The 24,283-nt window shown below is 42.0% G+C and overlaps 1 protein-coding gene across 4 annotated transcripts in view; it reads right to left on the bottom strand.

The window, feature by feature from the left end:
* The window catches only part of gpc5a (glypican 5a), a 921,338-nt gene that overhangs the window by 774,135 nt on the left and 122,920 nt on the right, over positions 1–24,283 (bottom strand). The window contains exon 1 of one of the 4 annotated variants that reach the window (XM_048532915.2): positions 10,684–10,757. The exons of the other annotated variants lie outside the window; for them this stretch is intronic. Within the exon in view, the coding sequence (XP_048388872.1) occupies positions 10,684–10,693 (10 nt within the window). The 5' untranslated portion in view covers positions 10,694–10,757. Of the gene's footprint in view, positions 1–10,683; positions 10,758–24,283 lie in introns of those variants that run through there. 4 annotated transcript variants of the gene reach the window in all.

The following is a 24,283-nucleotide window of genomic DNA, read 5'->3' as shown; positions in this document are numbered from 1 at the left end:
AAGGATGATTTTTTTCAATGTGGTTCAGATTTCCAGCCAAACCCACTTGCACAAACATTAAAACAAATTCTTTCAAGAACTAGCATAATCAGTTAATATAGTAGCACAGAATAATTCATTTTTCTTTAGTGTTTGAAATAGTCATTGATGTTCTGGGTGTGAGTTTTCTCAAAACTCGCTAGTCATTGATGTATTTAATAGTAAAATAGAGCAATTATAATAGTGGACTAAAGTAGTTTTATTGGAAAAATTCTTAAAAATCTACACTGAACCATTTACAAGATTACATTTGCCTCACTGTTGCACGCCTGTCCCATTACTATTAAATATTTAAACAATGAAAATATTTTTTTTAAAAATCCTTCCTTAACTTCAGAAAATGAGTTTAAGTTGAAGAATGTCTTCAAAGGCTGCAAGGTGCCACGGTGGCTCAGTGGTTAGCACTGCAACCTCACAGCGACAGGGACCTGGGTTCAATTCCAGCCTTGCGTAACTATCTGTGCAGAGTTTCTCCCCATGTCTGCGTGGGTTTGCTCCGGTTTCCTCCCACAGTCCAAAGACATGCAGGCTACGTGGATCAGAAATGCTAAATTGCCTGTAATATTCAGGGGTGTGTGGGTTATAGGGGAATGGGTCTGGTGGGATGCTCCAAGGGGCAGTGTGGACTTGTTGGGCCGAAGGGCCTGTTTCCACACTGTAGGGAATCTAATCTTTTTAAAAAAAGCACAATTTGTGAAAACTAACCACCCTCATTGTTCCAAATAGGTGCGCACAGCCTGGTTAGTGGGCAGGTCAATATATGAGAAATGATTTTTAAAAAGCAGTAATAATTGTAGAAGATAACAAAGTGTGAAGCTGGATGAACACAGCAGGCCAAGAACATCTCAGGAGCACAAAAGCTGACGTTTCGGGCCTAGACCCTTCATCCTGGATAATAATTGTAGCAACTTTTTTTACACTTCATTTATTATAAATCACCTGTTCTTTTCAGCTGGTTCAGCAACTCTTACTGTCATGAACACATATCAGGCATTTCTCAGAATGGTCCATAAACTAAGGATCTGTACAAGGTCAAAAGTCAGGGCGGCATGGTTGCTCAGTGGTTAGCACTGCTGCCTCACAGCACTAGGGACCTGGGTTTGTGTCCACCTTTGGGCAACTGTCTGTGTGGAATTTGCATATTCTCCCCACATCTGTGTGGGTTTCCACTGGGTAGTCCGGTTTCCTCCCGCTGTCCAAAGATGTGCAGGGTAGGTGGATTGGTCATGCTAAATTGCCTGTAGTGTTCAGGGATGTGTAGATTATGTGGGTTATAGGGGGATGGGTCCGGGTGGGATGCTCTAAGGGTTGGTGTGGACTTGTTGGGCCGAAGGGCCTGTTTCCCACTGTAGGGATTCAATGACTCTAAGGGTCACCCCCTTTTAACTGATGAGTGCTGAGTGCTTCAACTTAAAATCATCCAGCAGTTAAGCTTTATGTTTGAAGCAAGGTGAAATGTTAGCTTATTACACAACAATTGCTGACAGCTATTTGAGTAAGAAGTGGTAAAGTTTTAGTGAAGAGAGATGTAAAGATTTGAGGTAAAGATATAAATTAATTATTTAAAAGCTAAACTAATCAGTATGTAATATAATTGTAGACCTGGTTTGCTTTAAGAATTCTTTCTGAAGTGAAAGTGGTGAAAGTTAGGCTCCTGTTTTCAATCCTTAGAGATGCACAAATAAAGGAGACTTCTCAGACCTTTTAAAAAAAAACCTACCTTCACTTCCCACTTTTGGTCGCAGGATAGGGGTAAGGGGATCGGCCAAGGTTATGACACAGGCTGGATGAATTGGGAAGAGTGGTGGATGCTGGTGTTCCTGAGATTGGCTGGTTAGAAAGATTAAATCATAAAAGAGACATGCATTTTTAGATTTAAAGGTATCAAGGGGATCAGGAGAAAACTGAAATATGGCATTTGGACAGAGGGATAGCCATGATCATACTGAATGGCTGGGGAGGTTCAATGGTCAAAAGGCCTGGTCCTGTTCCTACTAATTAAGCCTCTATAGAAGTCAATAGGATCAGTGAAATACCAAGCATTGCTTTTTTACTAACTACACCCATGTGCCAGCAATGGTCATCTCAAACAGGAAAGAATCTAACTATTTTCCTTTGATGTTCAATGGCATTACTCTCACTGAATCTCCCACTAGCAACATCCTAGGAGATTAACATTGGCCAGAAACTGAATCAGACTGGTTACATAAATACGATGCCTGGAATTCTGAGGTGAGTAGCTCCCTTCCTGTCTTCCAAAAGCCTATCATCAAGAAGGCATGAGTCAGGATTGTGATGGAATCCTCCTCACTCGCTGAAATATGTGCAGGTCAGTAACACTGAAGAAGCTCAACAGTATACAAAACAAAGCAACCCATTTAATTGGCACTTCATGCATTATCCTCAAGATTTAAATACTTCAACATTGATAGAAACATAGAAGCATAGAAGATAGGAGCAGGAGAAGGCCAATTCAGCCCTTCCAGCCTGCTCCACCGTTCTTCACAATCATGGTTGATCGTCCAATTCAATAGCCTTAGCCTGTTTTCTCCCCTTAACCCTTGATCCCATTTGACCCAAGTGTTATATCTAGTCGCCTCTTGAATACATTCAATGTTTCAGCAACAACTACTTCTGGTGGTAACGAATTCCAAAGATTCACCACTCTTTGGGCAAAGAAATGTTTCCTCATCGCAGTCTTAAATTAACTAGCCCAAATCCTCATACGGTGACCCCTGGTTCTAGACACATCCACCATTGGGAACATTCTTCCTGCATCTACCCTGTTCGGTCTTGTTAGAATTTTATAAGTCTCTATGAGATCCCCGCCCCCCCATTCATTTGTCTGAACTCTAGCGAAAACAATCCCAACCTAGTCAATCTCTCCTCATCAGACCCGCAATCACTGGAATCAGCCTGGTAAACCTTTGCTGCACCCTCTTGAAAACAAGGGCATCCTTCCTCAAAAAAGGAGACCAAAACTGCACACAATATTCTAGCTGTGGCGTCACCAAAGCCCTGTATAACTGCAACAACACATCTCTGCTTTTTTAAAAAATTCATTCACAGATACGGGCATCACTGACTAGGCCAGTATTTATTGCCCATCTCCAATTACCCAGAGCATATAAAAATAATCAAACACATTGCTTTAGCTCTGGAGTCACATGTGGGCCAGACCAGCTAAGGATGTCAATTTCTTTCCCTGAAGGACATTAGTGAACCCTTTCCGTCATTGATTGTTCCTACGGGTGGATGAGGCAGAACAAGTCCGAGGAATAAGTGAAGCGTCCTTTGTTTTGTTTTTATGATACTACAAATTGTGATTCTTGGTAGTGTGGATCAATACAGCTATCCTTCAGTTGGATTGTCCTTTATTCCATTTTCCCAATTGTGAAGCAATTACTTTTCCAAGGTGTTTCTTTCATGGTGTTCAGATAGTTCTTTGCTAAATATCTACTGCCAAATTGTTCTATCACAGCTGAACAGAATGGTGGCAAATTTTTAAAGAAAAGTTCATCCACAAAGTAAAGTCAATTATGCTGGAATTTCCAGTGATGCCTCTTCTTTTTCCTGTTTAACAAAATAGAAAGCTTGAAGTCTTTACACCTTTTGAGCATTCAACGGATTATCCTAGAATTGTTGAATTATTTAATGAACCTTTGTGAATGACTTTTCAGGTGATACAGTCTGATCTTCTGCTCTAGCTGCAGTTGCATTCACAACAGTAGTCATTTGGCTTTTTACAGCCATTTTTAAGACTGCGTCAATTTTAAAGACAGATTAGCTTTCTTTAAAAAGAAATATATCTACACATTGCTGACATTACCTATATTGCACTGATAACGAGCACATGGTGGACTATATTCCTTGCTATTACCCAAACGGTTTCAGTAACATATATAAACATCAGTATGGTCAACAAAAGATTCAGATTTAGATAGTCTTCATAAAATTACAATAGAAATGTTAAATCTTTGAATTACTTGAAATCAAAAAGTAAACGAAAAGCATTTTTTCAGTGTTATCATATTTATTAAACTACCAGTCGATTTTGCATGCCATTGCTTGAGGGCGCTGGACTATTAACTTTTGACACCTGCCAAAAACATTGGTGTTAGAGAACCGTCAGGTCATTTTACACTTCAAGATTTTCTTTTCAATATTCCGAGGCTGTCAATATCAAATATTATCTTCACACATAGTTGAAATGAAGGGCAGAAGGTTAATTGGATTTGGATGTCACTCTTTAAAGTCATGATTTCTGTGCATTTACATTTTTATTACTAATTCCTGAGGCTCCACATATCACAGAATGTGCCACTGAAAATTTGTCATACTATAATTTATTTTTAAATTAAGGAGTAGTGATGTACCAGCTTCACTTGAGGGGGAATATAATCAGTGCAACAAGTTTACACAAGCAGTTCCAAAAATATGGACTCTTAAATTACTAATGAGTAAAGCTCTGGTTTTAGTATTCCCATCAAATGAAAGTGGGGCATATGAAGAGTTAAAGCACTTGCATGCCATACTTCATTTTCACAGGCATTTTCTACAAGTCTCACTGGCTTTTAAAGGTCAAAGGTCTTGAAGAATTATTCAGGTCCCTCCTGTATTCTAACTCTAGACTGTGTGAAATCAAATGCCTAGAAGATGGCGGCGAAGGTAAGTCTTTTTTAAAAACTTTTATTGTGGGCTGAAGGAGCAAGTATGCCCTTTGTGGGGCCCAAGTGAAACCTAAAGCTTCCTTCCCTCATTTCCCAGAACACAAAATATTATGTCTTCCTGCCTGCTCAGGAATGGTCCTGACAATGGCCTCTTGATCCCACCTGCTACCGCCTGTCAGTCATGTTGAATTTTGATAAAACTTTGATAGAACTCAAATAAATGAATCTAGAAAGTTAAAGCCTCATTTTAGCAACCTGAGCCTAATGATCACTCCTCAACAGCAATCAGAAAACAGGCCGAGTTTTAATTTTGATGGTTGAGCTCCCCTTGAACTCAGACAGTGGAGAAACAACCTTTTACCCATTACTGCTATAATAATGCTAGTAATCTTTTCTGCTTTACTCTCTGCTTCTTTTGTCATAACGCTTTTCATTTTCCCCTCTGTTCTTGTCCTTATTTTTCATTCTATCATTGTTTCTTTGTAGATCAGAGGACGTGTGTTGTGCATTATGTGACATAAAAGGAGCCACAGGGTACAAGATATACATTGGGTACAGGAAATGTTAAGAGTATCATTTCAGATTCTGCCTCATGTGTCAGTCTACTGCTTTAAATTGTTCTCACAGCTGCATTGTCATTCATCTTCTCTTCAATCATCCAATAATTTCACCTCACACTCAACAGACTAGATAACAAACTAAATTCCAGATGTGTTTACCTGCTCATGACCGTGATGAATGAGATTTGGGTCAGTGTGCGGAGACATCAAATAGGAGAAGTAGGCCATTCAGCCATTTAAGCCTGTTGGGTCACTCATTTAGAACATGGCCAATCTGCTTGTGTTTTGAATTATTTATTCTTGTCTAAACCCAGTAATTTTTGATTTCCTTGCCTAACAAGAATCCACCACCTTAAAAATATTCAATGATCACACTTCCACCACCTTTTAAAGCAGAGAGTTTCAAAGTTGCAAAGTCCTCAGAGAAAAAATTCTTCTCTAGGTAATAAGGGAGCAATAATTGACTTACCAACAAGACAGGACATTCTTTCTACATCTACCTTATCAAGACTATTCAATATGTTATATACTTCAAATCGTTCCCTGACTTTTCTAAACTTTAACTGAAACAAGCCCAGTCTGTCCAATGATTCCACATAAAACAGCTCACTCATTCCAGGTTAAACTTCCTGTGCACCACCTTCAGGCATGGGGGTGCAGTGTTGCAAATCGAGTGGTGCAAAACACAAGAACTAATAAATTAAATTTTGCAATCATTACCTGCAACTTGAAATACTTCTCCACCTTTGCACTAGCAAGCTGTTATCCTGATTTGCGGGAACGGTAAGACAACGATTTAAAACAGACAAGCATCTGATGAACCACCACTTCCCCTCAATCACCTTTGGATGACAAAGGCAGACATTTGGATGCATGCCGTTGTTCCCCTTTTCTGCTGGGTCTGCACCTTGAGTTCAAGCTCTTTCCATTTTTACTGTCTTTTCTTGTAATCTCCAGGGTCTTCGGTTACTATTATTTTGAGCCAACTCTGAGAATCTTTGTTCCAAAATTGTGAAAAATGTCACTTCATCTGACTCATTCTTGGAAGTTTGAATTACTTAAGTTTTTCTGTTCCTAGTTCTTCTGCATTCTTTGTGTTCTACTGAATCTAGCCTGTGAACCTACTTTGATAAATAGCCTGTGTTCAGAAACTTGGTGCCACTTGACTTTCATTTATTATGTATATATGATATCCACCAATGGGCTAACATAAAACAAAATCCTAAAATCTGTGTCTGTGTCCTAGAGAAATATTACATTGATAACCTATCAGTCATCATTAGTCTTCCTTACTGAAAGAGAGGAAACATCAATTCATCCCATGACTATGTCTATCATTATTTAGTTATAATGAATTGTACCAAAGCAAAATAATAAAAAAAAAATCCATGCATTATTTGACACCACTTTCTAGCACAGATCAGTATACTGGTATTTCAGGCTTGCCGTTTACCAAACAATAATAGAGTATGAATAAGCCTTTCAACGCATCAAGTCTACACCAATTCAACTATTCCAAACCTGCGAGTCATGCTTTCTAGCATTTGGCCGATAACTTTGAATGTTATGGCATTTCAATTGTGCATCCCAAATGCCTTTCAAAAGGCTGAAGTTTCCCACCACAACTATTCTCCTAGGCAGGGCATTCCAGTCCATGTTCCTGGTAAAAATTATTCTCAAGTCCCCCTCAATTTCTCCTGCATTTCAATTCAAGATTATGCTCCCTTTACGTTATACACATCAATCAGTCCTCACTTCAGCCTTCTCTGCTTTTCAAAAAAAAAGTGGGCCAATCTTATCCAGTCTTCTTTCTTCAGGGCTAAACTGTTCCATCCTAGGCAACATTCGAGTGAATGTCTTCAGCAGCCCCCTTCTGTGCAATCACATTCAAGCAGATTGTTCTGCAAGAATACTCATTAGTCATCAACTGGTCCAAGTGATTAAAGCGTAATCAAATCAATTCATATGCATTCCTAGCTGTTCATTACATGAAAATTGAACACAAAAGAAATATAAACTAAAAGTAACAAAATCAGTGACTGAACATTTAATACCTAAATTCTCAACACTATCACAAAATGATTATATTCAATTATGTTAAGTAATGTATAGAAACAAGTGATGGAAGGATGTCCTCACAATGATAAGCAAACCTGAACCAATGTTCCACAGCCAAATATCTTTGAACATGACATGTAACTTGTGCCCAAGGAAACCTATCAGTAGCTTTGCTGTCGGCATTCTGCAGTGTTGGAGAATGTAGTTCCTGCCTTTTCCTCGCCTCGGGAACCCATGTGCCGTAAATTGAACAAAGACAGAATTTGTCTTGATTTTTTTATATATGATTTCTGTTGTTAATATCGTTGCCAGATTATGGCAACTTAAACACTTTTCACTGTATTTTTCCAAAAAATACAAGTGATGATGAATTAGTGTTCTATTTTATTAGACAACCTATTTCTAGCATTGTTAGTTAACAGACAAAAATCGCATAAAACATCAGGAGAACACCTCTGGCCAAGCAGCATCTCAGGAGCACAAAAGCTGACGTTTCAGGCCTAGATCCTTCACCAGAGAGGGAACTGGAATAAATAGGTAGACAGGGGGAGGTGGACTGAAGATGGAGAGAAAAGAAGATAGGTGGAGAGGAGAGTATAGGTGGGGAGGTAGGGAGGGAATAGGTCAGTACAGGGAAGACGGACAGGTCAAGGAGGCGGGATGAGGTAGTAGGTAGGACATGGAGGTGCGGCTTGAGGTGGGAGGAAGGGATGGGTGAGAGGAAGAACAGGTTAGGGAAGCGGAGACAGGCTGGGCTGGTTTTGGGATGCAGTGGGGGAAGGGGAGATTTTCACAAGCTTCAAAATCTCCCCTTCCCCCACTGCATCCCACAACCAGCCCAATTCTTCCCCTCCCCCCACTGCATCACAAAACCAGACCAGCTCGTCCCCTCCACCCACTGCATCCCAAAACTAGCCCAGCCTGTCTCCGCTTCCCTAACCTGTTCTTCCTCTCAACCATCCCTTCCCCCCCACCTCAAGCCACACCTCCATTTCCTACCTACTATCTCATCCCGCCTCCTTGACCTGTTCGTCTTCCCTGAACATTAACTTTTCCCTCCCTACCTCCCCACCTATACTCTCCTCTCCACCTATCTTCTTTTCTCTCCATCTTCGGTCCACCTCCCCCTCTCTCCCTATTTATTCCAGAACCCTCTCCCCATCCCCCTCTCTGATGAAGGGTCTAGGCCCGAAACGTCAGCTTTTGTGCTCCTGAGATGCTGCTTGGCCTGCTGCGTTCATCCAGCTTCATATTTTGTTATCTTGGATTCTCCAGCATCTGCAGTTCCCATTATCACAGGAGAACACCTTTTTTTTTCAAGCAATGTTGTGGATCTTTTAAATCTGAGAAGGCAGATTTAATGTTTCCTTTGAAATAATGTAACCTCAAACAGTAGCCTTGCCTCCAAACAACAAGTAGCAAAATGCTACAGTTTACAGGCTAAAGTCTCTAGAATGGGTGTTCAATATTTACACAGTCTTCTGATTCGGAGGCAAAATTGTTGCCAGTTGATAATTGATGAGAGCACTAATTGCATGCCCACTAATGTCAACAATGGTAAAGTACAGGCCTTGCCTTTCTAAGTTTCATCAGAGATCATAGATATTCAAAATCAATTATGTCCTGCTGCAGTTGTATGTAGTTTTTTTCTGACTCTTTTAGGGTATTTACATTCAATTTTGAAAGATTCCACTTCACAAAGCTTTATTGGCTTTGGATGAAATCTAAACATTTCACCAGATCAAAATGCAGCTTAGTTATCATGACAGGCTGGATAGAATTGAATTACATTCCCTACAAAAGTGTAGATTGAAATTAATCTGTTAGATGTATATCAAACAATGAAGGGAATTGGAGAAGTGGAAATGGAATGATTCTTCCCTTATGTAGGAAAATCCAGAACAAGGGTCAACACAAGCTCCATATTTCCATACAAACCATTGCTAGGACAAGGAATGAAAGCTCCAGTTGACTACAAATATAACATCAACCAAGCTGTTAAAAATAATTTAAAAGATAAAGAGAATAATAAAAATACATAGGCAGTTAATGCACTTAATTGCCTCACCCTGTTTCTAGCTGTTTAATAAACCACAACTCTAATTGTAATAAATTAGCTCTATGGCAAGCTCTGATTATGCACAAGAAATTGGTATTGCTGGCTAGGCAAGCATTTATTACCAATCCTAACTTTGTTTGAGCAGGTGATATCACAATCTGCCTTCCTGAACCACATACATCTGTGTGCATTATAATTAGTTGGTGTTTTTGATGCAACCAAGTGGCTCACATGCCATTTAGAGGATTGTTAAGAATAAAACCATGTTGTTTCAGGTCTGGAGAAAATGATAGGTCAGGTCAGGGCAGGAAAACAGGTTTCCCTCCCTACAGCACATTAATGAACCAGTCATATTTCTAATAAGACCTTCATCTTTATAACTCATTTTTGATGCCTTGCAGAAGAGGGAAAAACTATTTGACATGGACATAATTCTGATTTCCCAGTAAATGTGGACTTTAAACAAAAATGTTTTCAAATGCACAACAGTGGGTATGAGCACAATGAACTGCAGACAGTTCATGAGAGAAGACACAGATCATTAAACTGTGCTTGAGACTTCAGCTGATCCATTTATTTTGGATAGCTACAAACTTCGCTCAAATTAGCGGAGATAAATTTGAAACCTGTCATACATTTGTTGATTAGTTTCCTGCTATGCTATTTGTAAACCTTAATGTATTATCGTGATACCAAGTGCAGCATTTTATGACGTTTTGCTCTTTTTTCATAGCTGCTACCTTACTTTGAATGAAATAATTCCATGAATTTCACATGTTAAACAGTCTTCAGTAGCTGGTTTGACTTGAAAGTAATAGCCTCATTCTACTGCAATTCTAAAACCTTATTTACTTCCTCAGTTAGCATCTGCAAATCATCAAAAGTGCAAAACGTATCTTTATATTGCCAGAAACCAAAATTGCAGTAGAAAAATGAAAAATATGTCAAGGCAATTTAATTCTTCATTCAGATGCTGGCCAGATGTGGGGGCAGATTTAAAATCTGCCGCCATATGTATTATCTAATGATTGTCTTGTGCTCTGGAAAAATGATTTCCTCCACCATAGCGATACATACTGTGTCCAATATATTTTATGAAAACCCAGGGAATGTTTCACCGTTCTCAAACATGATAGATTAACAACTCAAATGGAAAAATTAAGAATGTTCTATTTAGCTATAGGATATGTATCACATTCTTCATATTTGCACTTTAATACAATGCTTATGGCTAGGAAGACTGCAACCTTACTATCACAGGTATACATTCAATATATACTCCTCACAACACACAAACCTTCAGTCATGTCCCATTGCTTTTACTGGCCTTGTTCACGGCAGACAGCACACCATCTCTGCCCCAAAACTTCCTACAACATCAGAAACAAAATTTAAAAATGTAATCATTGCCAAACAAAAACAAAAGATAATCTCTAGGACTAGTCATAAACTTGCAGAAAAATTGTGTCAATTTGACTGAGATCATGCTCTAGTAAAGAATAGAAAGAACTTGCATTCATACAATGTCATTCATCATTCACAACCTCTGTGCCTTTTTTTGAAATGTAATTACTCTTGTAAAATAGGAAGGAAGACCAGAAGAAATAGGAACATGAGTAGGCTGTTCGGCCCTTTGAGTCTGTTCTGTCAGTCAACATTCCTCATGTCAACTTCACTGCATTTTTCCCCCATAAGTCTTGATTCTCCGACTAGTCTATCTCAGCCTTAAATATACACAAGACCTCTGCCCCTACACACTCTGTAGCAAAGTGTTCCAAAGCCTCACATCCCTCTGAAAGAAGAAATTCCTCCTCAGCTCAGTCTTAAATTGTTCCTCTTTATTCATAGACTATGTTCTCTGGTCCGAGGCTGTTCCATGAGGGGAGCATCGCTCCAGCACTTTTCCCATCAAGCCCCTTAAGGATCCTGCATGTTTTAATAAGATCACCGTTCATTCTTCTAAATGCCAGTGAAGACAGTCCTAACCTACTTAATTTTTGCTCATTAGACAATCCTTCCATACCAGGGATCATCCTAGTGAACATTCCTGAGCTGCCTCCAGTGAAATAATTTCTTTACTTAAATAAGAGGGCCAAAAGAGTTCACAGTACTCCAGATATGGAATCACCGGCACTTTGAACGGTTGTATTAAGACTTCCCTACTCTTCTATTCAAAATCCCTTGAAATAAGGGTCAACATACCATTAGTCTTCCTGATTACCTGCTGCATCAGTATACAATCTTTCTGTATTTTATGTGCAAGAACCCCAACTTCCTTTGCATTGCAGCTTTCTGCAGCTTTTCTCAATTTAAAATAATAATTCTTTTCTCCTTTCCAAAATGAATAACTTCACATTTTCCCATGTTATACACTATTTGCAAAGCTTAAGCCCACTTACTTAACCTATCATTATGTCTCTACAAACAATTTGTATCTCTCTCACAATCTGCCTTGTGTTGTCTGCAAATTTGGCCACAGTCCATTCACCTCCTTCCTCTAAATCATTAATATACATTATAAACAGTTGTAGTCCCAGCACTGATCGCTGTTGAACCTTACTGGTCACAGGTCACCAACCTGTAAAACAACCCTTTATCCCCACTTGCTGTTTCCTACCCATTAGCCAATTCCCTATTCAAGCCTATATACTACCTCCAGTCCCATGAGCTGTTATGACTTAGCCTTTTGGGAGGTATCTTATTGAACTTCTGGAAGTCAAAATACAACACATCTACTGGTTCTGTTCTATCCTCCATGGTTAAGACTTCCCAGAAATTAGTCAGACATGATTCTCCTGACATGAAGTCACGCTGCATCTACTTGATTAGATTGTGATTTTGTATATATTCTGCTATTACTTCCTTAATAGCAGATTCCAATAATTTTGCAAAAACACAAGTAAGGTTAGTAAACCTATAGTTACCTACTTTTTGCTTACCTTCCTTTTTGATTAGAAGTGTCACATTAGCAGTTTTCTAATCCTCGGATACTTCTCCAGACTCAAATAAGTTTTTGAAAATTACAATCAATACATCCCCTATCTCTGTAGCGACCTCTTATGGGATCCTAGAATACAATTAAGGCTGGGGACTTGTCTGCCTTTAGCCCCATGATTTGTGTAATACTACTTCTTTGGTGATAGTAATGGTGCTCAATTCCTCCCTGTATTCTTTAATATTAGTGGGGTTTTTGAAGTATCTTCCACCATAAAGACTGCATAACTGTTTTACTCTTCTGCCATTTCCTCGTTCCCCAAAAATGGGCGGCACGGTGGCTCAGTGGTTAGCACTGCAGCCTCACAGCACCAGGGACCCGGGCTCAATTCCAGCCTCGGGCAACTGTCTGTGTGGAGTTTGCGTATTCTCCCCGTGTCTACGTGGGTTTCCTCCAGGTGCTCCGATTTCCTCCCACAGTCCAAAGATGTGCAGGGTAGGTGGATTGGCCATGCTAAATTTCCCATAGTGTTCAGGGGTGTGTGAGTTATAGGGGAAATGGGTCTGGGTGGGATGCATCAAGGGGCGGTGTGGACTTGTTGGGCTGAAGAGCCTGTTTCCACACTGTAGGGAATCTAATCTAATCTAATAACCATCTCCCCAGAATGATTTTCGATGGTGCCTATGTTCACATTGACCTCTCGCTTCCTTATTATACATTTGAAGATCTTGTTTATTTTTGTTATCCTCACTAGTTTGCCCTTGCAGTTTATTTTCTCTGTATTTAGTACCTATTTAGTCCTCCTTTGCTGGATTCTGAATTTATTCCAGACTTCAGGCCTAAAACTGGTTTTCGCGTCCTTACATGCTTTTCTTTCAACTTAGTAATTTGGCCTACTTCTTTGGTCAGCCATAGTTGGTTTATTCCTTTCGTACAATCTTTATTCCTTACTGGGATGTATTTTTGCTGAGAGTCAAGAATTATCTTCCAAAAATATCTGTCACTGCTACTTACTGTCATTTCTGCGAATCTATTAGGCTAGTTCACTTTAGCTAACTCTGTCCTTATGTTGTTCTAATTCCCTTTATTCAAGTTTAACACAGTTATTTCCATACTCATACATTTTACCATATTAGGATCACCACCTTCTGGGGATCTTTAATTCCAAGGTCATTTATTGAACCTGCCTCATTACCCATTAGCAGATCAAAGATAGCCTGTGCTGGCTTGGCTGCATGGCATTTTGCTGTAGGAAACTATCTCTAATGCAGTCAGTGAATTTAGTGTTGTGGCTACCGTTTCCAATTTGATTAACCCAATCAAAATGAAGAATAAAGTCACTGATAATTACTACTCCATTCTTTTTGTATGTTGCTATTATTTGTTAATTTGTAGCCTTTCCTACAGAATGGTTTCTATTTAGGATCTGTGTATGACCCCTACCAATGTCTTCCTTCCCTTATTGCTTTTTTAAACCCCTCAGATAAACACTATATCATCTGAACTTTGATTGTTTCTCACAACTGTCCTCATTTTATCTCTTAAAAACAGTGCTACCCCATTACCTTTCCCATCCCTTCTGTCTCTTTGAAAGGTCAAATATCCCTGAATGTTATGTTCCAAGTTTTGATCTTTAACCATGATTCCATAATGGCAGCGAGATCGTATTAATTTAACTCAATTTGCACCATCAGTTATCAATCTTCTGCCAAATGCTTCATACATTAAAAGATAGAATCTTTAATTTTGTTCGATTATCAAATTTCCCTACATATTTTTATGGTTACTTGGTACAATATGACATTCACACAGTCTGTCCCTTCCTTTTATTTTCTGGTAATAATCAGGCCCATGACTAATTTGCAATCCTACCTTTTCCTTTAATTTAATAATTTTCCATATGACTGAACCCATCCCCCTACCCACAGCTACAATTTAAAGTGCCATCTATAGCCCTAGTTATACTCAATTCACCAGCTCAGCTTTGTCCCAGCATGTCTAGGGTGAAGTTCCCTCATCAGACCAGATCCTTCCTTGCCCAGTACTGGTGCCAATGTCCCACGCATTCGACCCCATTTCTCCTACACCAATCTTTGACCCACATAGTTACCTCTTTAATCGTATTCATCCTGTACCAAACAGCTTGTGGCTTTTGATTCTGCTTTTCAATTTAGGTCCTGGCTGCACATATTCCCTCAGCAGAATCTCTTGCTTCTTTCTACCTCAACATCTGGATCTTTCACCTCCCAAATCAAATTCCTCTGCAACCCAGATGAGATATCCTGAACCCAAGCAACACAGCCTTTGAGACTCTAGATCCTGGCCAAATATCTATTCCTTTGGTGGCGTCATCTCCGGTTACAAATACATTTCTCTTCCCTGCCCTCTCTTGAATTGCACCTTGTCCCATGTTGCTCTAGTTAATTTGTTCATCTTCCCTACAAACGCCCCCAACCCCGCCCCTCATCCACACAGGGAGCAAGATTCTCAAACCTGTTAGATAAGCTCAAGAACAGAAGCTCCTGCAGCACTACCTCCTGGAGCCCTCTACCCACCTTCCTCAGGGTCACCATCTCCTGTCCCTGACCACTGACCAAATTCAAGGCAGTTAATCTAAGGGATGTAAGGTAGATAAACGGGAGGCTGGAAGAACACAGCAAGTCAGGCAACATGTGGAGGAAAGGAGCAGTCAATGTTTTGAGTATAACCCTTCTTCAGTCCTTCTTCCAGCCTCCTATTTGTCTACCTTGGATTCCAACATCTGCAGTTATTTTGCCTCTAACTTAAGGGATGTGACTGCTTCAAGAAACAGTGTTTAGGCAACTCTCCCTCACCCTGATATGTCATAATGTTCAAAGTTCAGATTCCAGTTAATCAACTTTGAGCCAGAGTTCCTCAAACAAAGAGTCACAATGTGGTCCCCCAGCCCCCATATCATGCAGTTACAGCACTGGCCTGGCCCAGCATCCTTTTTTTTAAAAAGCTTAGTTATTAATTTTTTTTCTCCTGTTAAAAGACCATTCAAACTATGAACCAAATCTGCAACCTCTTCTTCTTTGCCCTGACTTTCCACGCTATTCCAAAATGCCTGAAACATATATTCAATCATCTGTGCCCCAGTCCAGATAAGGTCTCTCTTTCCTGACTGTGAAGTTTCGTGATCATGTCCTTTCAACAGGTCCTTGGTTAAACAGAGCTGAGATGACCAACACTAATTAAGCTTCAGGCATAATCAATACCTATTGAGGCCCTATTCAGGCTTCAGGATGTTGACTGACAACTGCCCCCCAATCTTATTAATGTTTTGACCAGGTTGCTTAATTCTAAACTTCTAAAAAAGTGAAAAAGATTTATTGGCTCTGTTCCCATGCTGCTCTAAAATCTCCAGAACATATAATCACTTGGAATAAACCTCAATCTGGATGTGATCTCACCTTCCTCATCATGTGAAGTTTACCAATCGTGTACTTTCAACAGACAATTGGAGTAGAGCTGAGGAGAGAAGACTCACAATAGTCAAGCTTCAATCAACATTTATTAAAACCCTTTTCAGGCTTCAGATGATTGACTGGTCAGCCAATAAGCGGCATCATCAATTTGTGCAAAGACAAGTCCCAGCAATGTGATCTGTTTGCCTGATGTTGATTCAGAGCTAAATGTTAATCAGGATATCAGCAATAACTTGAGTTAAGGTGGAGAATTTTTTTTAGACTAGATGCCCGTGAACAGTGCTGAATCCACTCTTGTTTGTCATTCATGTAAATGACTCAGAAGAAAATATAGAAAGCATGGTTAGTAAGTTTGCGGATGACACCAAGAGTGATGGTGTACAAGACAATGAAGAAGGTTTTCTAAGATTACAAAGAGATCTTGATCAATTGGGTCAATGGACCGACGAGTGGCAGATGGAGTTTAATTAGGACAAATGTGAGGTATTACATTTTTGTAAAATAAACAAAGACAAGACTTAGACAATTAGTAGTAGAGCCTTGGCTTGTGATGTACAACAGAGAACCCTACATAATTCATTGAGGTTTGCATCACATAGGGCAGTTAGAAAACATTTAGCATGCTTACCTTCATTGCTCAGACCTTTGAGTATAGGAGTTGGGACATTATGTTGAGGTTGTACAGAATGTTGGTGAAGCCTCTTCTGGGGTACTATATCCAGTTCTGGTCTTTTATAGGAAGGATATTATTAAGATGGAGAGAGCTCAAAAGAGATTTACTAGGATATTGCAGGGAATGCAGGGTTGGAATTGTAAGGAGAAGATGGCTAGGCTGCCACTGTTTTCACTGGAGTGCAAAAGATTGGAAGGTGATCTCACAGTGGTTTATAAAATAATGAGGGGTATAGATAAGGTGAATGGCAGGTGTCTCTCCTCTAGGATGGGGGATATCAAGGCTGGGGAATATGTTTAAGGTGCCAAGAAAAAGTCTAAAAATGACATGACAGACTTTTTTTTTTACACAAAGTGGTTCATGTGTGGAATGAATTTCTGGAGAAAATGGTAGATGCAGATACAGTTACAAGGTATTTGTACATGAATAAGAAATTTTGGAGGGATACGGACTAACTGCAAGTAGTTGGGACTAGTTTAGTTTGGCATTTTTGTCAGCATGGACTGGTTAGATGGAAGAGGCTGTTTCCATGCTGTATGACTCTATGACTCTGACTCTACAACTTCTGTGTTTGTTTCAAGAAAATGCCTCAGCATCATTTGTGTGTACTTGACAGCAGTCCTACAATAATTAGTGGGTCCATCCTCTTTCACAGCCATAATGCAACACAGCAGTACAAGAACCACAGCATTTGAGCATTGTGGGCCATTCTCAATCTTCACACTGCAATTTCCAGAAGGCAAAAGCATGTTATAAACTGAAGTCCATGAAAGGAAAATTAGGCAGAACATAATTACTGTTGCTAAATTGTTATCACTTGATGCAAGCTGCCATGAAAGAATCAATTTCGTCTGCACATATTTTAAAATTTTCGAAATACATAATTTCTAAAAATATCAGGCATACATTATAACACAGAATTTATGCAATGTCACATTTCTTATTATTGACTTTATATTGTATAGCTTTGTTCACAAGCCACTTTGTAAATAATGATTTTTAAATAATTCTTGATATAGAATGTTTGCTGTAAACTCCTTCTGAGAATGTTACCAGTCTCTTTTCCTGTGACACACAACAGAAAACAAATTCATTATTTCCCAAATAAATTTTCTTCCCTCTTGAATGTTGTTGATTTATTGTGAAGTCTGATTCTTTGGGTACTTATCAGCTGCCAGTACCTTGCCCAAATTGCCATTTTTTTTATAGAGATAACAAGGTGTAGAGCTGGATGAACACAGCAGGCCAAGCAGCATCAGAGAAGCGGGAAGGCTGATGTTTCGGGCCTAGGCCTTTCTTCATTCTCTGAAGTAGGGTCTAGGCCCGAAACGTTAGCCTTCCTGCTCCTCTGATGCTGCTTGGCCTGCTGTGTTCATCCAGCTCCACACCTTGTTATCTCAGATTCTCCAACATCTGCAGTTCCTACTATCTCTGCCATTTTTTTATACCTGAGTCTTTGCAATATGTGTTGTCAGTCTATTCTCTGGTAAGGGAGGTATGGTTGCACTGTACAATTAAGCCCAAAAGTATCCTCAATCAACGTCCACTTCAAAGAAATTGTGGGGATTTCACTGGACAGAAATAAAATGCAGGAATCCTGGCTATTTTCCTCTTCACTAAGTCATTGTTATTATGCCTCTGCCAAACACACATACTGCTACCCTAGTTCCACTCTGCTTATTCAGCATTAGTCAGAGATAAAACATCAAAATTTGCATGACTTTGTCAGCTTCTGGGTATAATACTGAGCAAATATCAAAACTATCCATTGATGCACTTTTTGAACTTTGGAATATCATTTACACAAAAATGCTTTCATGCACTGAAAAGTAAAATTAAAGGAAGCAAAATGAGACTGATTCAAACAGGTCAGCTTCCTGATGCATGAATCTAATTGCCCCAGCTGCTTTAAAAAAAATCGCTCATCCAAATGATGTTGTGCTGTGTAAATTATGGTATACTTCATTTTATACTCTTTAAATTTTCAGGATTAAATTGGCTTGTTCTGAAAAACTATCTGACCATCTGCATAAAATGACAAATGTTCCTCTTACAGATGTCCAAATGTAGAACTTAATCACTGTCTTTTTTCTTATGACTTAAGCAGCTAATCATATGGATGATTATATGAAATACAAACATAATGGTTAGCCGAATCAGTCAATAAATTGTGCTAAATGTAAATTATACTGAATAAAAGAAATTTATATCTGGATTATTGGTTTTAATCCCAGAAGATATTTTACAATTTCCTTGAGGCCTCATTTCCAGCAGAGCCCTTGCCTGAACCTTGATTTCAAAATGATTTTATGCTTGAAGCACTAGATGTGACAGCAAATTAGCAAAGACCTTAATAGTCCTTTATGACCATTTAACCACAGTTGTTTGCCAACTTTGAACTCTTGGCAATTGATGACTTGTGGTTATTTGCTTCAGTTCTGATCGCAATGTCATTAATTGCAAAGCTTATATTTTACAGCAACAGATGTAAGCCACTAGGAAGCCAGGATATCATGAAAATTCCCAATTCAATATTAAACAGAAAGGTGAACATCTGTAACGTACAGCAGCTCTATTGTTCTTCAATTTAACATTGATTAAAAAACACCTTGTTTGTCATACATAATCCCGTTCATTACAGTTCCATCTAGATTACTGTCATCCCTTATTATTCATTTTCCCTCAATATATGCTTAGTGTTAAATCAACTCTTACAAAGAACTGAAACCTCTGGTTGTGAAGCTGTGCAAAATTTTCGCTGTTTATGGATATTTAATTTATTTGCCTATACACAGAAACACAGAACATAGCAGCAAGAGTAGGCCACTCAGTCCTTTGAGACTGCACCATCATTCAACATGATTACGGCTGATGATGCAACTCAGTACCTTGTTTGCAGGTTTTCCTGTGGCTCTTTGTTCCTTTTAACCTTAAGAACCATATCTAATGGCTTCTTGAAAACATTCAATGTTTTGGCCTCAAACGTCTTCTGTGGTGGAGAATTCCCCAGGCTGACCTCCTCTGGGTGAAGAAATTTCTCCTCATCTCAGGACTAAATGTCCTATCCTTTCTCCTGCTTCTGGACTCCCTAATCATTGGGAACATCCAACGTGCATTCACTCTGTCTAATCCTTCTAGAATTTTGTGGGTTTCAATGAGAGCCCCTCTCCGTATTATTCTAAACTCCAATGATTATAGACCAAACCATCTAATATTTCTTCATACACCAGTTCTACCATTTCAGGAATCACTCTGCTAAACCTACATTGCCAGAACCTTCATCTTCAGATTAGAAGATCAAAACTGCACATCATACCCGAGGCATGGTCTCACCCTGGTACTATCCCTCACTAAAAGAAATGTCATTTTAGAGCTCTCTTTCATCAAAATTTCAATCAATAGAAAAAGCTGTAAACCAAAATTTGATTTTATTGAATTTTGTAAGGACTTATTTATCATCATTTGACTCCAGATTATAAAGGAAGCATTTAATTGCCATGATGGCAAAGTCAGTGATTTAACATCTGTTCTGAAATTGTGAATAGTGTACAAATGATTTTCCAATAAGTGTTAATCCAAAGAGTCAGGTAACATTGTAGGAACTGGGTTCAAATCCTGCCATGTTAGACGGTAGAATTTGAGTTCAATGAAAACGTGGATTTAGAAATCTAATGACGACCATAAACCCACTACCAATTGTTGGAAAAAAACCATCTGGTTCACTAATATCCTTAAGGGAAGGAATTTGCCATCCTTGCCTGGTCTGACTATATGTGACTGCAGATCCACAGCAATGTGGTTGACTCTTATCTGCCCACTGGGCTACGAGGGATACGTAATAAGAGTCTATCCTAGCCAGCGATGCCCTCATAATGAATAGCCATAATCATGTCCATAAGATCATAGGACCATAAGACACAGGAGTGAAAGTAAGGCCATTCGGCCCATCAAGTCCACTCCGCCATTTAAATCATGGCTAATGGGCATTTCAACTCCACTTCCGTGCACTCTCCCTGTAGCCCTTGATTCCTTCTGAGATCAAGAATTTGTCAATCTCTGTCTTGAAGGCATCTAACGTCCTGGCCTCCACTGCACTCCGTGGCAATGAATTCCACAAGCCCACCAGACACTGTCTGAAATTTACCACCTCTAATTTTAAGGCTGTGCCCACAGTTCCTAGTCTCCCCACCTAATGGAAACAACTTCCCAGCGTCCACCCCTTCTAAGCCATTCATTATCTTATAAGTTTCTATGAGATCTCCCCTCAACCGTCTAAACTCTAATGAGTACAATCCCAGGATCCTTAGCCGTTCATAACATGTTAAACCTACCATTCCAGGGATCATCCGTGTGAATCTCAGGTGGACACGCCCCAGGGATAGTATGTCCATCTTGAGGTGTGGGGCCCAAAATTGGACACAGTATTCTAAATGGGGCCTAACAAGAGCATTATAAAATCTCAGAAGCTGGTCCATACCAGTTGAAAACAGTTCTTGATTACGGATGTGAGTTTGCTCACTGAGCTGGAAGGTTAGTTTTCAGACATTACATCACATCACTGCTTTAGGTAACACAATCAGTGAGCCTAGAATGAAGCACTGGTGAAATGTCCCACTTTCTATTTATCTGTTTAGGTTTCCTTGGGTTTTTGATGTCATTTCCTGTGTTGGTGATGTCGTTTCCTTGTTCTTTTTCTCAGAGGATGGGAGATTGGCTCCAAATCAATCAATGACATCACCAACACAGGAAATGACATCAACAGAGAAAATGACATCACCGGCCCAAGGAAACCTAAACAGATAAATAGGAAGCAGGGCATAACACCAGCGCTTCGTCGGAAGCTCACTGATGATGTTACCTAGAATGGTGATGAAACATCTGGGAACAAACCTTACAGCTCAGTGAACCAGCTCACATCTCGAACACAATAAAGACCCACTCTCTTGTGGACTGAGAGGACGAGAGTGCAGTCTTGGAGGTGAAAGGAGGACGTCGGGTTGGCTGTGCACCCTTGCGACCAGTGGATCTTAATGCTGGCTTTGGCCTAACGCTGGTTCAGGGGAGCAGCCAACCTGCAACGATGGCTGTGGCAAGTGCTCGTGCCCCAGGTCAGGGGGTCCGGAACACCATCCGTGTTTCCGTAAAGAAGGTGGATGAAGGTGCACCTGTGGACCGCACCTTCTTTGTGAAGAGGGTCCTGTTGGACTGTTGTGGGTTCGCTGCTGCGGACATTTACTGCCTGCAGGATTTCCCCGGAGGGGGTTTTTACGATGTGACCTTCCGGAGTGCCAAGCTTTGCGAGCGCTTCCTGGAGGTTTTCAAGGAGAAAGGAGGTGAGGGCCCCCTCTCTGTATTGACCGCTGTCCCACTGTTTGTGATGCCAGCACAGAGGAGCCGTATGGTGACTGTACACATGTACAACCCGCATGTGCCAGCAGTTGATGTCCTGACCTTCCTCGGAAGGTATGTGAAGGTGGAAGGCGACCTAACTGACATGGTGGACCCCTTTGGCATCTGGACGAGTAAGAGGCAGGTCAAGGTGACGCTGAGGATGGGCGCAGACGGGAATGTCGCACACCCACCGTCCAGCTTCGCGATCGGCGGGAGCAGGGGCTACCTGACCTATGCAGGGCAACCTAAAGTCTGCCATGCCTGTGGTAGGTCAGGTCACATGGCGGCCGACTGCAAAGTCACCATCTGCAGGAACTGCAGGGAGGAGGGACACCTTGCAAAGGATTGCCCACGAGAGAGAAGCTGCAACCTTTGCGGGGAAGCGGGCCACTTCTATAGGGCATGCCCGCGGCGGGGTACCACCTACGCCCAGGTCGCCGGCAGGGGAAATGCGGGGCCAGCCCCCCCGGAGGAGAGGAAGGCACCAGGGCCCAGCAAGGACCCCACTAATGTGCAGGAGGGCCAGGCCGTGCAGGAGGGCCCAGCCCTGCAGGATGGGCCCGAGGCCAGCTAAGCACCCCTGCAGGCTCCGATCCCCCCCGACAACCCGGAGCCAATGGAGGCGGCGACAGGCGACCCAGGGGAGTGGACTACAGTCCGGAAAGCGAGGAGGAAGGTGCGTCGACGGGCCCAGGAACCGCAACAATCAGGAGGGAAGAGACAGCTACAGGGGGGCTATAAGAGCTCCTCTGACGAGGAGGATTCGGAGAGGGCCCACCCGAAGCAGAAGTTAAAGGTCTCGAGGGGGAAGGAAAGCAGCACCCCGCTTCCAGGTGACGGGAGGCGTCCTGAGGCACACTCCGACACCCAGTCAAGTGCCGCTGGAGCACTGGAGGGCCCCCCGGAACTTCCAGGCGGGAAGGAGGAAACAGCACGTCCCCAGCCTGATCCGGAGCCGGACCCTCCTGCCTCCGCACCCCTGACGGGGGGATGCCACCCGGAAGGCAGCACAGACGGTTTCCTGAGCCCAGAGAGCGTCCAGCAGTTAGCCCGGGCAATGGGCATGAAGGGACAGATGGAGGGGCTGGACCTTGGACTTGGGGAGGGTACTGCGGTCACTGCCCACAATGGGGGTACGAATTGCGAGCATTAATGTGCGCAGCGTCAAGTCAACCGCGAGATGTGTGTCCACGTTGGCCTACCTGACCACCATCAAGGCGGACCTCCTGTTTCTGCAGGAGTGCGGGATACCGCACCTCGGCAGGTACGGGAAATGGTCCGGCGCCTGGACCTGTGGGCCTTCGATCTGGTCGGGGGGTAACGACTGTCGCTCCTCGGGCCTGGCTATTCAGCTGCGGGGGCACAACTTCACCATCTCTCAAGTTCAGGAGGTGGTGGGGGGGGCGCCTCCTAGTGGCTGACATCACCTACAGGAATGCTCCCCTGAGGCTGATCAACGTGTACGCCCCAGTGGTACGGAGTGAGCGGTTGGACGTCCTGCAGCGGCTTCCACCCCTGCTGGCTACGTCCAGGCCGGTCATCCTAGGCGGAGACTTCAACTGCATCATTGATGCAGATGGAAGATCCGGCGTGGGGACAGCGGGTGGGGGGAGTCAACTGGACGTCACGTCCAGATTCCTGATGGGCACGGTGAAGGACGCCAAGCTGCTCGACGTCTTCAGCACCCCTGCAGACGGAGCGCAGCAGAGGTACACCTGGTCGCGGCCAGACGGGTCTATCCGCTCAAGGATAGACTTCCTGTTTGTGTCACGGACGTTCTCGGTCAGATCCACTGGTGTCGAGCCGGTGTTCTTCTCTGACCACTGCCTCCTGTTGGCCGACTGTCACTTACAGGACGACCAGCCGGCCGGCAAGGGGACGTGGAAGCTCAACACGACTCTGTTGACCCCAGAGTACATCGAGGAGCTTAAGAGCTGGTTGGAGAACCGTGGAACCCCTCTTTGAGTCTCTGGGCGACTGGTGGGAGATGGTGAAGGAGAACATCAAAACGTTCTTTGTCCTCAAGGGTGTTCAGAATGCAAGAGAGAGGCAGCGAAAGCTGTCGCGACTCCAGAAAAGGGTGCAGAACCTGCTCCTTCTGCAGTTGATGGGGGTCGATGTCACGGAGGACCTCCGCGAGGTGAGGGGCCGGCCAGCAAGCCTCGCTCTTTGCCGCAGAGGCCTCCAGGATAATCCTCCAGTCCAGGGTCCGCTCCGTGGAGCAGGAGGAGACGTGCTCGAGTTTCTTCTTTCAGAAGGTGCACAAAGAGAGCTCTGTGCTGCGCCGGCTGAAGGAGGACGACGACTCGGTGACGTCGTCTCGGCACGGCATTTTGAGGATCAGCAGATCCTTCTATGCCAGACTGTATGACGCGAAGCCCACTGGCAGCACGGCCTCCGAGTCATTCCTGTCGTCTATCACGGAGGTCTTAGAGGATGACACGAGGGA

Source organism: Stegostoma tigrinum, chromosome 6 (assembly GCF_030684315.1).
Source record: "Stegostoma tigrinum isolate sSteTig4 chromosome 6, sSteTig4.hap1, whole genome shotgun sequence".
Taxonomy (NCBI): domain Eukaryota; kingdom Metazoa; phylum Chordata; class Chondrichthyes; order Orectolobiformes; family Stegostomatidae; genus Stegostoma; species Stegostoma tigrinum.
The sequence above is the reverse complement of the archived record's forward strand: the minus strand, read 5'-3'. Positions and strand labels throughout refer to the sequence as shown.